Genomic DNA, 16726 nt, shown 5'->3' on the forward strand with positions numbered 1-16726 from the left:
ACATGCAATAGCTTATCCATCCATCCATTTTCTGATCCGCTTATCCTCACAAGAGTCGCGGCGGATGCTGGAGCCTATCCCAGCCGTCTTCAGAGAGAGTTCAATCAGCCTGACATGCATGTTTTTGGAATGTGGGAGGAAACCGGAGTACCCGGAGAAAACCCACGCAGGCCCGGGGAGAACATGCAAACTCCACACAGGGAGGCCAGAGCTGGAATTGAACCCGGTACCTCTGCACTGTGATGTCAACGCGCTAACCACTGGTTCACCGGGCCGCCTGCAATAGCTTATATTTTATGAAATAATTGAGCATTCATTATAAATATTCACAATTTTTAAAAAGTAAATGAATGTATTCCCACAACCCTAGTGAAGAAAAGAGGTTGAGAAAAATTAATTAATTTATGATTATTATATATAAAAGAATTTCATTGTTTTTTAATCTCATCTACGATTGACCTGTCTCATCTATCCGTTTTAATAAATCACGTGAGGTTTTTGCATAAATTGCCCATCACTGTGGTACCACTCCGTTACGATAGATGACAGTGTGAACAATTAATGCCAAAAGCTGTCCTCTGTGTGTATAACGCAGAAGAAGAAAAAAAAAACACAAGAAGAAGCAGGAAGTCGTAATGTAAATATGTGATAACAAATATGCTGACTTGCTCAAATACTCTCTACCTCTTGTGTAATATCTCATAGTTTTTTTAAAGACTGTTTTAGGTTTAGAGAAGCTGGTCTTGTTTTTGCGGTAAATAAATGTCGTTAGGTGGTTTACGTCGCCTCTTTTTGGCCCTCGAAAACCTCGACATTGTTCGAAGGAAGAAGAGAGATGAATGTTGTCCTCACCATCAGCTCTGATTCCGACAGTGATGAAGACTGCTCGGATGTGGAATTTGTGGGCTCCTACCACATCTCTGTCGCCGAGCCAAAGTCCACCATGACTGTGCTTGATGTCCAAGATGCCACCATCAACCCATCTGTAAGTACGATAGATTCGCGCAAATTGCGCAACAGAAACCTATTTGGGAAGGCACCATGTTCCGCTAGAGCAGGGGGGGCGCAGCATGTAGTGATGGGCAAAGTGAAGCCTTATGAACAAATGAGACATTGTTTTTCTCGTATCAGCCAATGGTTCATTACGCGATGATTCATTCATATTAGCTCTGAAAGGACTCCTGCTGCACAGTGATCGGTATTGCAGTTTGTATTTGAGATGAAAGCTTATTACTGTATATCGCTTCACTCCAAATTACGACCGTGTATAGATGTTTGACTAAAATAATCCCAATACTATGTACACACTACACTGCAACTAAATTGAAAGACTGAATATTAACTATTTATTTTTGGATTACTGAAATAGCTGTGTGAATGACGCGGGGGCGCTGGAGCCTATCCCAGCTGTCTTCGGACAGTCGGTGCGGTACACCATCATGTGACGCAAAATTTACCGTAATTAAAACCTTCTTTTTAAAAACTTTTTTTCATAACTTGCTCGCGCGCTTACAAAATGTATTCCGGCAGGAAGCAGTAAAAACGTCTGACAGTGGACATTCTGGAACTCAACTCATCTTTATGTGGCGCTTTCACAGCAGCTGCAGTTGACAACAATATGACTCAAGTAAAAAGTAGTCTCCCAAATAATTACTTGAGTACGACGTAAACATTCAGTGACAGTGACTCTCTTATTAAATTTGCTCAGCCTGGTGGTAGAGAAGCCCACCTGCGGCCCATCATGTTTTTGTTTAAGCAGTTTGTAAACAATACTTACACATACAGTCTTCCAAAAAGGCACAATATGGAAATACGGTTTTAAAGGGAGTGTGTAAAATGGGTCTCGGGTGGTTCCATTTACCTATTTATAGAGTGCTGCAAAGCATGCTGGTTGCAATAAATTTACATATAGCCATCCCTTGTACTGCTTCTCCTCACTCGGGTCATATCTAATTTCTTCATCAAATGGATTTACCCACATTTATCAGCAATGCTGACATCTGATTCATCAAAGCAAGGTGAGTTTTGAAAACTTGCCTCCTTTTATCATCACCGATGTGCATACATTGCCGATTTGTTTTCTCCATGCTTCTTTTGACTGTGCACCACCCTTTCTACTGTGAGGAGAGGAGTGCTCAAATAGCTCTTATTGGGTCGTACGAATGATAATTCATTCGCGCGCTACAAGCATGGGGTGAACTCCATTTTGCCTCATCTGCTTCAAGATGCATCAAATGAAGATTTTTGTTTGTTTGTTTGTTTTGAATCAATAGAAGTGGATATATTCACAAGATGGGACAGAGGCTCTGTTGTTTTTATGTCAATTTGTGCGCGGTTTTGTCAGCTCTTCATGCTCAATTCCCATCTGGACATATTTTTCCTGTCTGCAGTTTCAAATAAGATATTGTATCTTCCCTTTTTCTAGGTACTGACAGGGGAGAGAGAAGCAACAAAGGCTCTTCCAGATGTGAAGTTGCATGAAAGACGAACAAACGTCAATGAGAACACTTTGATGAAAAAGGCCAAACAAGAGGACAACGAACTAAAAAGAACATGGAAACATGACACTTCAAATGAACTTGATTTACATATGCAGAAATCATCTAAGCAGGGCACAATACCAAAAAAACATCCTTTTCTAGAAACGAGAGTGACAGAAGCCACATTTTCAGGACAGAACGCTTCTCTTAGTTTAAGTGAAGATGCCATGCAGAGGTCAATGTGTCCCGGACAACCGCACAGCGCTCATGCAGATGAAATGGATGACGCCGCATTCACCCCTGCCTCATGTTACACAAACAACAACCAAGAAGACCTGATGTCCACATGTGACCGTAAACAAGATGGGATTACCATTTCGCAAAGAGCGACAGAGGACGTGAGTGATATTGAGTCAAACAGGTCTGATCACCTGTCCCAGAGCGTTCCTGTTGACTCTCCTTGCTCCATATCGAAAAGTGAAGATTTGGATGGCTGTTGGGCAGGTGGCCGTGAAGCGGAGCTAGACAGTCCAACATATTTTATGTGGCAAGGGGAGAGTGATGGCGAAGGAACTGCTGATGTTGAATTCAGGGGGGCCAGTCAGGATGAAAGGCATTTTGTGTGCCCACGTGCATGCCAGATATTAATGGATGGATTAGCAAATACTCTGGTTGGTACACGTATTCACATTTTTGTACCTGAATTCACTTATTCGCACCCTTTAAGCATGGACTTATCAAATGCTGTCTTTCTAGATGCATGAGGAAAATGTGAAATGTGACAAATCAATAGTTGGGTGCCAGCAAAGACTCAGCCTAGTTTACATCACCATGGACGAGAACTACCACGAAGGCACGTTGCAGCTTTTGTCGGACCTCCTACATCCTGGTTACTGTCTTCCCAAGGATGTCACGTCCCACGTGCTAAGTGGCATCCTGCTAGACGCACAGTGTCCACGTCATCTTTGCGTGCGGGCCTGGAATCTGCTGATGAGGACACAAAGGTGAGAGAGAGCTAACAACCGCCAGTGTGAATGATAGTCTGTCCAAAGAAAATGACCCAAAATCATATCATATTATGAAATTCCAATATTCTTATTCATGGATTGAAATCACGTTTTGATCATAGACACCACCTGGTGGATAAAAAGACAGTGCCTTGGAGCTGGGAGATGTTGACAGCAGTCATGTCCACTCAGGTACTGAACACTGGGGAATTTATCACTGCGAGCTTGCTCGTATAGTTGAACATGGCGCTTTGTCTGACACTGGTCTAGCTCTAGTTTGTTCATATTGTAAACTATTTTGCTCACGAGTTGATCAATTAATGATGTCTGAAATAAAGTAAGTTCAACAGTCTGATGTCCAAAATCTCGATGACATTTAAGGATTGTACAAGCTATCACTTTACATATGTTCTTATGCTGGCCCCTTTTCATCAGGATGAGAAAGAAAATCATCGCCCCGAGGTGGTGCGCATGCTCCTGGAGTATATTGTACAGACTTTGGAGGATGACTTCTCTCACAAAAAGTCCACGTCTGAACTCCATCACTCAATCGCAAGAGCTACATTGTCATGCAATCAGCACTTCCCGCAAGTACAGTGAGTTTGGTGTCTAGGAACCGACGGGCCTATCTTGGAAAGGAAACAGACCAATGTTTTGTAACTCAGCCACCATTTTATACCCTTACCTCCCCCTCAAAAAAAAAAAAGTTGATTATAATGAACCTAAACTATTACATTATTCACTCGGCCAGTGGTTGTGCTTGGTCACAAAAGAGTTGTTTTGCAAAGGACCATTTTGGAAAAATCAAAGTCACAGACCATGGTGTCAGTTATCCTTCCTTCCATTTTGTATACCGCTTGTCCTGATTTGGGTGGCAGATAGAGCTGGAGCTTATCCCAGGTGGGATACACACTGGTCTGGCGGCCAACCAAACGCAAGGCAGACATGTACAACCAATATTTGATTGCAATATGGATTTTTACCATGCGTTGTAAATTATAACGATGAGGTTTCAGAAAGAAAAAGACACCTGTTGCTCAACCTAACCTTCAATTCATAAAATATTACTAAATAAATATATTTACGGTATATTTTTGTTATTGTATTGTCATTATGAAAACCTGATGTGCTAGAGCGAAAAAAAGGGGAAATTCGGAATCAACACTAAAAATGCATAGACAATTGTTGACTTGCATCTCTGATGAAGAAATTGTTGACCATTAAAAATAGTTGGCCACTGTTGTTTTCATACTAGATTAAGCTCACTTCATTTCAATAAATTGGTAATGATTGTGTCAGAAAGTTGTCCAAAAAGGTCAGTGTTATTGTCCAGTAAAAGCTTTATTTATTTACCGGTACTTATTTATTTTTTAACAATAGAACAATACAGACATTGCAAAGAATTAAAATTCCTTAATATGTTAACATAACTGTCAAGAGAGCGGTAGCAATATAATACAATACGCAGACAAAAAACAAAGCAGATGTTTGCAAATGCTATATTTTGAAAAAACTCAAAAGATAATGAGTCTGCTTTCATAAAGGACTCCATCAATCAACTAACTGTTGAGAGACCGGTATCAAGAGTATTTGGACAATTTTAAATTAAATGCTTTCAACGATTCATTATTTTTTTGATAATTATCAAAATAGTTGTCGATTCATTTGTAACTGACTCAGCAGTGACTGAATACTCTTACTCAAGTCATTCGGCGGATGGATTTTTACTTTTATATAAATTATGCTAACGTAACAAATTCTCTTGATTGAGCCTAGTTTTTGGCAACTGTACTAACCTCTGGTCAATTATGTTGCTCTTCTAGGGATGTCATTAAGTGGTTGTTTTCTGCCATTATGAAATCGACTGAAAGTGAAAAGCGTAATGAAGCCGCCAGAGAAAAAGATGAGCATATCAGGTAAATCCCGCATATTTTGTGAGCATTAATGTGACAAGAACAACAACAAGTATTAAGTATTAAATACTTTTTTTCCCTTCTTCACTTGGAAGACTAACTTTTGTAACCTTGCAGAATCGTGTCCATTCTCCAGAGGATGTTATGTCTGGCTTTAGAGGTGGATCGTTCTCCTGCACTCAGTGCAATGAAATTGTCCCAGGAGCTCTTTTTCACACTCATTAGCATCGAGCCCCTGCGAGCACACAGGTGAGCGAAGTGAGAGAAGAGCAAATAACATAGTGAACCGGTACACAAACTCGAAAAATGTTTCTGTTCTCCTGCTACACAATTGCCCTCTTCTCCTGAGATTCTCTTTCTCCCCAAATGACTCCCAGGGTCCTGCTGCTGGACAGCCTGCAGAATCACCTGCTCAGATGGAAGCTGCTGGAACATCTACTGGACCAAGCGTGCCCACTGAAAATGACTGTGCCCATGTCGCTCAGTCGCTTGTTGCACTTTTTGGAGAACTGTACACTGGCTGCAGACCCAACGGTGACTACCGCACGTGTCACTAAGTATTATCGAAATTCATGAATTGATAACTAAATGTTATGTATTGAGGCGGCATGGTAATCGACTGGTTAGAAACTCACCCTCACAGTATGGAGGTCATGGGTTCGATTCCGGGTCCTGGCCTTCCTGTGTGGAGTTTGCATGTTCTTCCCGTACCTGCGTGGGTTTTTCCGGTTTGCTCCCACATTCCAAAAACATACACAATACACAATAGGTTAATTGGACACTCTATATTGTCTCAAGATCTGATTGCGAGTATGAATGGTTGTATGTCTTATGTGTGCCCTGTGATTGGCTGGCAATCAGTTCAGGGTGTACCCTGCCTACTGCCCAAAGATAAGCCGCTTGAATAATGGTACCCGGAGAACACCCACACAGGCATCGGGAGAACATGCAAATTCTACACAGGAAGTCCAGAGCCTGGAATAGAACCCTGGACCTCTGCACAGTGAGGCTGACGTGATAACCAGTCGAACATCGCGCTGCCGTTTTAAACACATTTAAACTTATTAAAACACCCTTAAACCTAAGACCCATCACACAGCATTTGACACGGCCAAACACAATTGACATTGGCCATTGCCCAAAAAATTACTGTGAGCGACTCTTCACCGCACACCCTGCGATTGAGCACTGCACATCTACCTGAGTGCTGCAATGAAAACAAATGCAATCCTGTATTGGGTTTTGAAGTTCCACATACAATATACTCTGTTACTTTTTTTTTAACCAGTGACATTAAAGGTAAGAACAACTTGAGTGAGAAAAGTCCTTTACAGGTACATCCAAACATTTAAGTACAGTAGTACCTTTTGATAACTGCCAATAATTCAAATTCTCATATGTTTCAGTAAAATTATTAGATTTTCAAAATGAAATTCACAGCAGTCGGTCTTGATGATCAAATTATATGAAAATCATAAACACACACTTTACTGTATGTTCCTGTATTCCTACGGTTTCTGCTCTGTGGCCAACAATGATAATAAAATGGCAAAATACACTGTATTACACTGAAGCTGTGTCGTCTTGCTTTGGATATGACTGCATCTCTTCCAATCGACTTCAGTGCTACTCTGCATGTTGCAGCACAAAGTGATACTAATGAAGTCACACAACTCTGAATTCAGACTTGCCTGGATATTGTCAAAACCCATGAAAAACGTCCACTGAAAAATACCGGTAGGTGACATGCTGGGAATGCAAACGATGAACTCACAATCTGATGTGTCATTTTGAATCCCCAGGATGATGGTGAACGTTGGAAGAAATGGGAGGAATTGGTTCAACACCTCTGGATGTTGCTAGTCAGCTACAACACAACAATGAAAGGTGAGATTTTCGGAAGAACCGGGATCATCGCGATAAAGGACCTTTGCGCTTGCTCTTTTTTATTATTATCTTACTTCCCATATTTAATATATCTGGATGTAATTTTACACATTGCATTTTTGTACAAAGGATTGATTAAAAATGTACTCAGGGTAGAAAAATAGTTACCGTATTACGCTTGCATGAGTTAACATGTTATGATGTTTGTTGTCTATTCCACACAGTACTATTTTTAATATCTGATATCTATTTTATTATTTTTTTTGCAAGTTTGCATTGTCCTGACATAGACTGACCACTGTGCATTTTGTCTCCCGGGGAGAGAATGTTCAAATAACGTTATGATAGTTTGGGTACCAGTAAATATCCTGGTAAATAAAGATGTATTGTTGACCTCCACACTGTCCACGTCATGTCTAGGATATCTGTACAGCTCGGTCAGCAAGGAAATAAGCCGGCCGGGATCCTGGGTCTACAAGACCGATGATATGGTAACAAAGGCGGCCATTTGTAAATCTGTGGAGGCCTTCCTGTCCAGATCCCAGGCAGACGTCGGCCAAGCCTTGCCGCCTCACGTGGAAGAGTCCCTCACTTATTTACAGGACTTTCTGCTCGATGTCTGTGAATGTTAAATGAGGAAACAGTGTTGATTTTAGAATAAGTATTGCCATTGGACTCTATTTTCTCTAAGAAAGGTATTTTTATAACTACAAACAAATAACTGTTTGCTCTTGTAAATAAGTGAAAAGATTGCATTTGTATTTATCTTAATTGATTAATTACGTTATTTGGTCATTAGGGCACAGTGTCCATTTATGAACATTTCTGGCTGACATTGTTTTGTTAGATCGGGGATATGAATTACAAAGACCAACCATCCATCCATTTACTGAACTGCTTGATCCTTACAAGGGTCGCGGGGCGTGCTGGAGCCTATCCCAGCAGTCTTCGGGCAGTAGGCGGGGAACACCCTAAACCGGTTGCCAGCCAATTGCAGGGCACACAGAGACGAACAACCATCCGCGCTCACACTCTCACCTAGGGACAATTTAGAGAGTTCAATCAGCCTGCCATGCATGTTTTTGGAATGTCGGAGGAAACCGGAGTACCCGGAGAAAACCCACGCAGGCCCGGGGAGAACATACAAACTCCACACAGGGAGGCCGGAGCTGGAATTGAACCCGGTACCTCTGCACTGTGATGTCGACGCGCTAACTACTGGTCCACCGGGCTGCCAAAGACCAATCAAATGACTTTTTTTTTTTTTTTAATGGTTTTATGTAAATGTTCAAACATTCATTTTATATTCATATTTCTGCCATTGTTTTGGTTAAATTGGGTGTATGAATGAGAGAGATATCAGGCTCCTTCCAGCCATTCATTTTATGTCACACTTTAAGGTTGTGGGAGAGCTGTTCCCTATCTCTTCCACCAGGTGACTTTGAGCGAGAGGCAGGACCCACCCTGGACTGCCAGACAGTTGCGAGGCACATTGCCAATTCCCACTCACATTCTCAACCTTTTATTTTTATTTAAATACCAAACAAAAACAGGTTTAGAACAACAGGCCTTTTATGATTAACCACAACACTCCGCCAGTGGTTCCATCCATTTGTAATGAGGATTTTCAACTACATAGTGTGGGGTAGAATGTTAAATGTTTCAACCCCATGGTGTGAGATCACTACCTTTGATTAATATTGTATCAATAACAACTTACAAGAAGTATTTTTAAAAAATATAAATATTGGAACTGATATTTGGTTCAATAAATAATCCCAGACTGTACACCAGAAATACAATTTTTAACACAGGAAAATTTATTTACACACATAATGTAGGGAGCCCGATTGGCAAGCCAATCAGAGTGATCTCTATTTTGCAGACTGTGATTGATGGCCCATTGAATTCAAATCATGCAACTCCTCATTCTTCACAATTGTAAACACTGTTTTTTACTTAGGTTTGTTCCTGCTTGTATTTTGAATGTTTGGCCTTTCATTTCATGACATCATGACTGAATAATATGATAAAACAATGACTTCTTGTCCATGTTAAATATTGAACCTAGTGTAAAAGTAAAATACTTGTTTCAAAGTGAAATTTAATAGAAAAAAAGTTCAATTTTGTAACTTGACTACCTTTGACAAGAAAATGTAATTATGGAGATTGTTTATGTAAATAATATGAACTGTCCACGAATAAAAGGACTTTTTTTTTCTTTCTAGCTTTTATTTTGTGAGTGTTTAATTTTGTTGAATATGTCTAGTTGTCCCAATATTGTAAAATGTCAGCTTGGTTTGTGTAACAATATTACAAAAATACAATGAGTAACTCGTTACCGCTTAATGTAATCTTGTACTGTAACATGCTACTTTTGTACCGTGTTACTCCCAACACCGGCTTAAAACATTCATTTTATATTCATATTTCTGCCATTGTTTTGGTTAAATTGGGTGTATGAATGAGAGAGATATCAGGCTCCTTCCAGCCATTCATTTTATGTCACACTTTAAGGTTGTGGGAGAGCTGTTCCCTATCTCTTCCACCAGGTGACTTTGAGCGAGAGGCAGGACCCACCCTGGACTGCCAGACAGTTGCGAGGCACATTGCCAATTCCCACTCACATTCTCAACCTTTTATTTTTATTTAAATACCAAACAAAAACAGGTTTAGAACAACAGGCCTTTTATGATTAACCACAACACTCCGCCAGTGGTTCCATCCATTTGTAATGAGGATTTTCAACTACATAGTGTGGGGTAGAATGTTAAATGTTTCAACCCCATGGTGTGAGATCACTACCTTTGATTAATATTGTATCAATAACAACTTACAAGAAGTATTTTTAAAAAATATAAATATTGGAACTGATATTTGGTTCAATAAATAATCCCAGACTGTACACCAGAAATACAATTTTTAACACAGGAAAATTTATTTACACACATAATGTAGGGAGCCCGATTGGCAAGCCAATCAGAGTGATCTCTATTTTGCAGACTGTGATTGATGGCCCATTGAATTCAAATCATGCAACTCCTCATTCTTCACAATTGTAAACACTGTTTTTTACTTAGGTTTGTTCCTGCTTGTATTTTGAATGTTTGGCCTTTCATTTCATGACATCATGACTGAATAATATGATAAAACAATGACTTCTTGTCCATGTTAAATATTGAACCTAGTGTAAAAGTAAAATACTTGTTTCAAAGTGAAATTTAATAGAAAAAAAGTTCAATTTTGTAACTTGACTACCTTTGACAAGAAAATGTAATTATGGAGATTGTTTATGTAAATAATATGAACTGTCCACGAATAAAAGGACTTTTTTTTTCTTTCTAGCTTTTATTTTGTGAGTGTTTAATTTTGTTGAATATGTCTAGTTGTCCCAATATTGTAAAATGTCAGCTTGGTTTGTGTAACAATATTACAAAAATACAATGAGTAACTCGTTACCGCTTAATGTAATCTTGTACTGTAACATGCTACTTTTGTACCGTGTTACTCCCAACACCGGCTTAGTCGAGTAAAATTATATACCGATGATATGAATGGTAACAAAAGAACCCAGAACAACCTCTAAATAAATGATAGGTAAACTCCAAGGCAATGTACGGAACGCACCATCCATCCTTGTTTGAGCCAAAGTGGACTTCATGGGAGATTACCAAGAAGGACTCCACTGCTGAAGACAAATGACAAATAGCGAGACTGGAATTTGCCACGCTGCAAGTGGACACGCCGCAAAGCATCTGTGAGAATGTCCTGCGGACAGACGAGACAAAACTGGAACTTGATAGCAAGGCACATCAGCTCTCTGTTCACAGATGCGAAAATGAAGCAACCCCCCCGCCCCCCCAAAAAAAAACCACACTGTCCTCACTGTAGAAGATGGAGGAAGCTCTTATGTTCTGGGGCTGCAGTGCTACATCTGGCACAGTGTTTCTTGAATCTGTGCAGGGTAAAATGAAATCTCAAGACTCTCAAGGTATTCTAGAGAAATGTGCTGCCCGGTGTCAGAAAGCTTCGTCTGAGTCGCAGGTCATGGGTCTGCCTCTTGTACAGTAACAGGATAATGACCGAAAAACAGGTTATCGTAACAAACTACATGGATGATGTGTCCTCGAGGCATCCTAACCAGATGCCTCGCCCATCGTGCTTTTTTTGAGTGTTTCAGTCGATTTAGTTTGGGTCACAGTAATGTACAACTCAGAGTTGATAACAAATACTAATGAAATATGATAACTGTCACCATTCTCCTGGCCTGCTCTTTGGTGCGGCGTCGATATTGGTACGAGGAGTTATCGGAAAGTTCTGTGTGCCACAAATAGTAACGATCTGTATTTATTCCCATGCAAATTTGAGTTTAAGTGAGTAATAGCAACACTTTTTTTTTCAAACTTGAACCATGTCAGTCTTATATTTGATCTATATTATGCATAAAACAGTGGGGGAAAAAATGGATTTTGATGCTAATTTATCATGTCCTGCTTTGTTTGAAAGGGGGAGAATGTCTATGGGAAACAAGTGCAGTAAAGGACAAATATAAACTCTCCTCTTGGCTCAGTTTAGCACCGATACCGCTGTGTTTTGAATGAGCTGAGGGTGGGGGGGGGGGGGGTCTTTACAGACTTGCTTGTGCAACTTGATTGCAAAGAGTTGCAATAATCCAAAGTGAGGTCACACAAGCGTGAACTAGTTTTACAACATCAGCAAGTGGCAGGAAATGACCAGTTTTTATAACATTTCGCAAGTGAAAAAAATTGTGTTCTTGATACTTGTTGAAGTTGTTGTATGTGGGAACTAAAGGATTGATCCTGATCAAAAATAATTAGCTGCAACACCATAGAGCACAGAGTACTCTTGATTTTTTTTTTCTATCGAACATTTTATCGAATGTATTTTCTCTTGATATTGTCCATGTGTCTATTGCTCTACATAATGATATAGAATTATCGCCAAGTCTTAATGTACACATATCCAGAACCTTGCTCAACGCACTCATGATACAAGCAGGATCAAGTCAAAGTGAACAGCAACGTTTTGCTGAGTTTAATTTACTAGATAAGGGCATTTTAATTGCCGTTGCTTTGCTTTTTGTGTACTCTTTCATAGACTATGTCTATGTCATGTACTGACTTTGATTTGCTAAATAACAGCCCATCGGAGTGAGCAGTTGACACAGACAGCTGACATCATTTTGCATAGTGCGATTGATGGCCCATTAATTCAAATCATATATCTCTTCATTCTTCACAATTCTAAACACTGCTTTTTACTTGGAGTTGTTCCTGCTTGTATTATGAATGTGTGGAGCAAAGTGGTGTTGGATCACTCTTCAGACAATACAGCACAAATGTTTGTACAGGAACGTATCTGAGTCACAAGGAAAAGCTTTTCCGCACTCTGCTTGCCCAATGTGAAAGTTGATGGTGCCCTGGTGCAACCTTGCCCATATTTGAAAGTGCTGACATAACAGCCACAAAGTCACAGGGAGACCTTTCCCACTGAGACGAAAAGTAGGCTGCACTTTGACAACAGCACTCAACAATCACTCTGCCAGTCTCTCTCCTATTGGAGGTGCAAAAATATGAAGACGCTGCTCTTGTAGAGAACATTTTTTTATTTGGCGCACACAGTGTCTGACTGCTGGGAGCAGGGCTATATATATATATTTTTTTACACTTTTGGGGTCTCATTTTATATAGCCCACTTGGCGATTTTTTGTTGTTGTTGTTATTCATTCACATTTGGCAGGATTGTTAACAACGCTATTCTGTGTGGTGTGTCAAATTTGTAAGGCATTTCATTTTCAATTTACAGGGACTCATCTTGCACCCATATGTGAGTGCAGCATCATATCAGTCTATGAAAGCTACCAATAAATACTCAAGACAAGGACCAGACGCTAACTTTGTAATGTTCACTCAGCTGAGGGTTTTATTTTGATTCAACAGCTGTTGGAGCCCGTTAGACGCGGACCAATCGCAGCTCTCGCCGTTATCAGTAGAGGGAAAAAATCCCCACCGTCGCCATAATACAGCAGCAGCGGAAACGGCTGAGAAGTGGCTAGAAAACAAAAGAGAGCACGCAGTCGTCCTCGCCATTTGGTATGCTCTTGCAGGTATAAACGCCATTCTTTCCATCCAGCCGACCCCACGTTCCTCTTTTAGACAGAATTCGATATCGAAAACGTATCGGTGTTTTTTTCCCCCTTTTCCGTAGCGAGACTTATTAGAATGGCAAGTCAGCCTCGAATAATTGGATCTGTTAGCTTGTAGCTAGCTATCCAGCTAACAAGCGCTAAAGCTAAAATAGCTCGGAAGGACTCGCAGACGCGCTATTGTGATGTTTTATAAGCCCGCGTACTTTAATAAGATTCACACGATTTTGGTGCCTTCTGTAATATCGGCTAGTTAGCGGTAGCTTGTTGCTACGATGTTTCTTGGCCTAGTGTTGTTCGCTAAGCAGTGCAAGGCTGTTATGTAAACAAATGTGATGTATATATTCATAAATTTCACGTCTCGCGTCTTTGATAAGATCGATGGAACGATGGCAAGCACAATACATGCGTGATCTGACCCACTTAGTGACTCCCCTTCGGTCTGCGAGGAAATGCGTCCGCGTCAACGTTAGCTGTGTGGCGTGTGTGTTATGCAGAGTTTGGTAGCCAACAAAACCTATTTAGGTTAAGCTAGGCTAATCAGCGATCGTCAATGAAGGGGGGAAAATCGCCAAACTAGAACCTTGGACTATATAACGGCGATAAACACTACATTTCCAAACTATGGCGTTGTTGTAAGTATGACAGTAATCTTTGGTGTTTGGCGAAATCTCATCTGATACTCATGTTTATCAAGACTTGTTGACATTGTCATTACGCTCCGTTATTTTTCAGACACATGCTATTGTTAAGTCTCCATTTGATATTTGCACACGTCTTCAAATAGTGTTCATCTCTGCTAACCTTAAAAGCAGGGTGTCCCCAACTTAGATCCCAAATAGGTTGTGGTGTGTGTGATTTCAGTCAGTCATTTACTGATCTTTTTTTTTCCATGTAAATGACTTTTGGTTTGTGAGTCTTACACATGATGACACAACTTTAGCATTTTTCCAGCCTCTCCTAATGGCATTGATCTCTTTCTCTCTCTCTCTCTCTCTCTCTCTCTCTCTCTCTCCCCCCCTCTAGTGTTACAGGAATGCCCAAGGAAAAATATGACCCGCCGGATCCCAGGCGGATGTACACGATAATGTCCAGCGAGGAGGCAGCCAATGGGAAGAAGTCATACTGGGCTGAGCTGGAAATAAGTGGTGCGTATTTATCAAGAGTCCCTGGCTGTTTTCTTTTTTTGAGTCTTTAAGATTGGGCCAATGTAGACCAAGCCACCGGGTGTTTTTGTTTAATTTACCAGGCAGTATTATTTTGGATTATTTAAATACATTAACGAGGCATGTATCAAAATGAAACTGCTTGCCTGAAACAGGAAATGAGAAAAAAAAATGCCGAAACAATGAAATAAATAATAGTGTATGTTAAAATTGTAGGTCTTTTTCTGCACTTTACATTGAATAGTTCAGTGTTTTTCAATCTTTTTCCAGCCAAGGCACATTTCTTTCATTGAAAAAACACTTGCTGAAAATGTGAAAAAAGCTTATTTTAAAAATTGTTATATTGTTATTATAAGCGTTTTTTTGACATTGAAAAATAACGCTATATTATAACACCTTGAATTGGAATCAAATCAACATCAATCCAATATTTTATAATCTTTCATATCTATTGCCGCTCAGTGTGATAAATGGTTTGGATGAACACAGATCTGATACCCTGGCAGAAATCGATGAAAGACACAAAGCTCTTCTTCCACAGCTCTCATTCTTTCTGTTTTTACAGCAGTCAGGCTATTTCTTTAGCCGCTTCGGGTCCGAACATCTCATTTACAATGGCTTTGCAGGCGGCAAGTATTAATTGCTCTGCCACTTTTTTGATTTAGCCACAAGTTCAGCGACATGGTAACTTGCTTTCAAGGCTCTCTCGTTTACCTTTGCGGTTTTTCTCATGCACGTCGCTTGTTTCTCCGTGTGTTCACGCCTCTGAACAAAACACTCCACATTGTTGTTTTGAAGTGAAGGGTGTTTTGTTTGGAGATGGAGTTTAAGCTTACTTTGGACCATCGTAACGCTGTTGGAGAGCTTGTCACCACATACCAAGCACACCGGAGTCGGTGCCGTTGCATCTTCGGTAAAAGTAAATCTAAATGAAAGAAAACTTTCGTCGTATTGGCTCCCGCCGGAAACTTCGCTTGCCTGAAAGCACAAGGCGATTCACTAGCTGCTGCTGCTACTCCCTACCGGTATGGAAGAGTACTACACGATTACTCTGACGAGCTATAGACCGCACAGGCATACATATTGGATCATTTCCCACGGCACACCTGACAATATCTCACGGCACACTGGTGTGTCGCGGCACAGGGTTTGAAAAACACTGGAAAAGTTGGTCCTCTGTTTATCTGTCATTCCTTCATTATTTTAGTTTGAATAAATATCATTAGCTGAGTGCCTGTTCTATCTGGGGCAGTATTTGACACCAAAATGACTTTCATTGGTTCATGGTTGCTATATCGAACCAACCGACTGTTTCTAAATTTTGTAGTAGTTACGCTGATATTTTCTTGCATGCGTTTGGCCACATTAAAAAAATATATATATGTTTTTTGATGATTCTGCACCTGCATTTTTCCCCCTTAATACTCAAGCAGTATGTTGACAGTTAATAAATATTTTCGAGTTACCGAAAGTCTGTGGGTTGAGACGTGCTTGGGTTGGACCACGTACGATCATCTTTGCATTTGCAAAGTTTTGAAGAAAAACTGTTTATTAATCATCCATCCATTTTCTACTCTGCTTATCCTGACAAGGCTTGCGGGCGTGCTGGAGCCTATCCTAGCTTCCTTCAAAGAGTAAGCGGGGCAGACCCTGAACTGGTTGCCAGCCAATCGCAGGGCACACAGAGACAAACAACCATTCGCGCTCACAATCACATGTCGGGATAGCTTAGAGCAGGGGCCCCCAACCTTTTTTGCCCCACGGACCGGTTTATGTCAGACAATATTTTCAGGGACCGGCATTTAAGATGTGGCGGAATTAATACAACAAAATAATATGGTATGAGCTGCATGAAAACTGTGGCGTTTTCGAAATATAATAATAAACACAAGGAGCGTCTAATCTGGCCGCAACACTCCGATCGCTATGGCAATGTTTAATGCCTTCAAAATACGATACAACGCAAATTCAAAGTGCATGAAAATGACGACTCACCACAGCACCGAGCTTGATTTTCTGCAACCGGACGGTCCCATCTCGGGGGAATAGGAGACAATGACACCTCAAGTGTGTGGTTTATGTCCAGTCTACTTCGTAATTTTGTTTT

The 16726-nt window shown here is 40.5% G+C and overlaps 2 protein-coding genes across 5 annotated transcripts in view; both read left to right on the plus strand.

The window, feature by feature from the left end:
* The first annotated feature begins 705 nt into the window (after positions 1–705).
* On the plus strand, positions 706–8211 carry simc1 (SUMO interacting motifs containing 1). Of its 3 annotated transcripts, XM_019874896.1 has the most exons (11): positions 706–985; positions 2426–3151; positions 3237–3484; positions 3610–3679; positions 3923–4083; positions 5311–5403; positions 5518–5649; positions 5778–5934; positions 7203–7287; positions 7708–7919; positions 8074–8211. In XM_019874896.1, exons 1-10 carry the CDS (start codon positions 836–838, stop codon positions 7917–7919), a joined length of 2034 nt encoding a protein of 677 aa, XP_019730455.1. In that variant the 5' UTR covers positions 706–835; the 3' UTR covers positions 8074–8211. The 3 variants fall into 3 exon arrangements, with proteins under 3 accessions (XP_019730455.1, XP_019730454.1, XP_019730456.1); XM_019874895.1 differs by having other exon boundaries at positions 7708–8211; XM_019874897.1 differs by lacking the exon at positions 5311–5403 and having other exon boundaries at positions 7708–8211.
* Positions 8212–13311: 5100 nt separating this feature from the next.
* Positions 13312–16726, plus strand: part of LOC109518774 (CCR4-NOT transcription complex subunit 6) — a 21206-nt gene continuing 17791 nt past the window's right edge. Inside the window, exons 1-2 of one of the 2 annotated variants that reach the window (XM_019874832.1) lie at positions 13312–13414; positions 14480–14601. In XM_019874832.1, the coding sequence (XP_019730391.1) occupies positions 14490–14601 (112 nt within the window). In that variant the 5' untranslated portion in view covers positions 13312–13414; positions 14480–14489. The remainder of the gene's footprint in view (positions 13415–14479; positions 14602–16726) is intronic. The other variant, XM_019874833.1, reaches the window with a different exon arrangement.

This window comes from Hippocampus comes, unplaced genomic scaffold (assembly GCF_001891065.2).
Source record: "Hippocampus comes isolate QL1 unplaced genomic scaffold, H_comes_QL1_v1.1 scaffold118, whole genome shotgun sequence".
NCBI classification, from domain to species: Eukaryota; Metazoa; Chordata; class Actinopteri; order Syngnathiformes; family Syngnathidae; genus Hippocampus; species Hippocampus comes.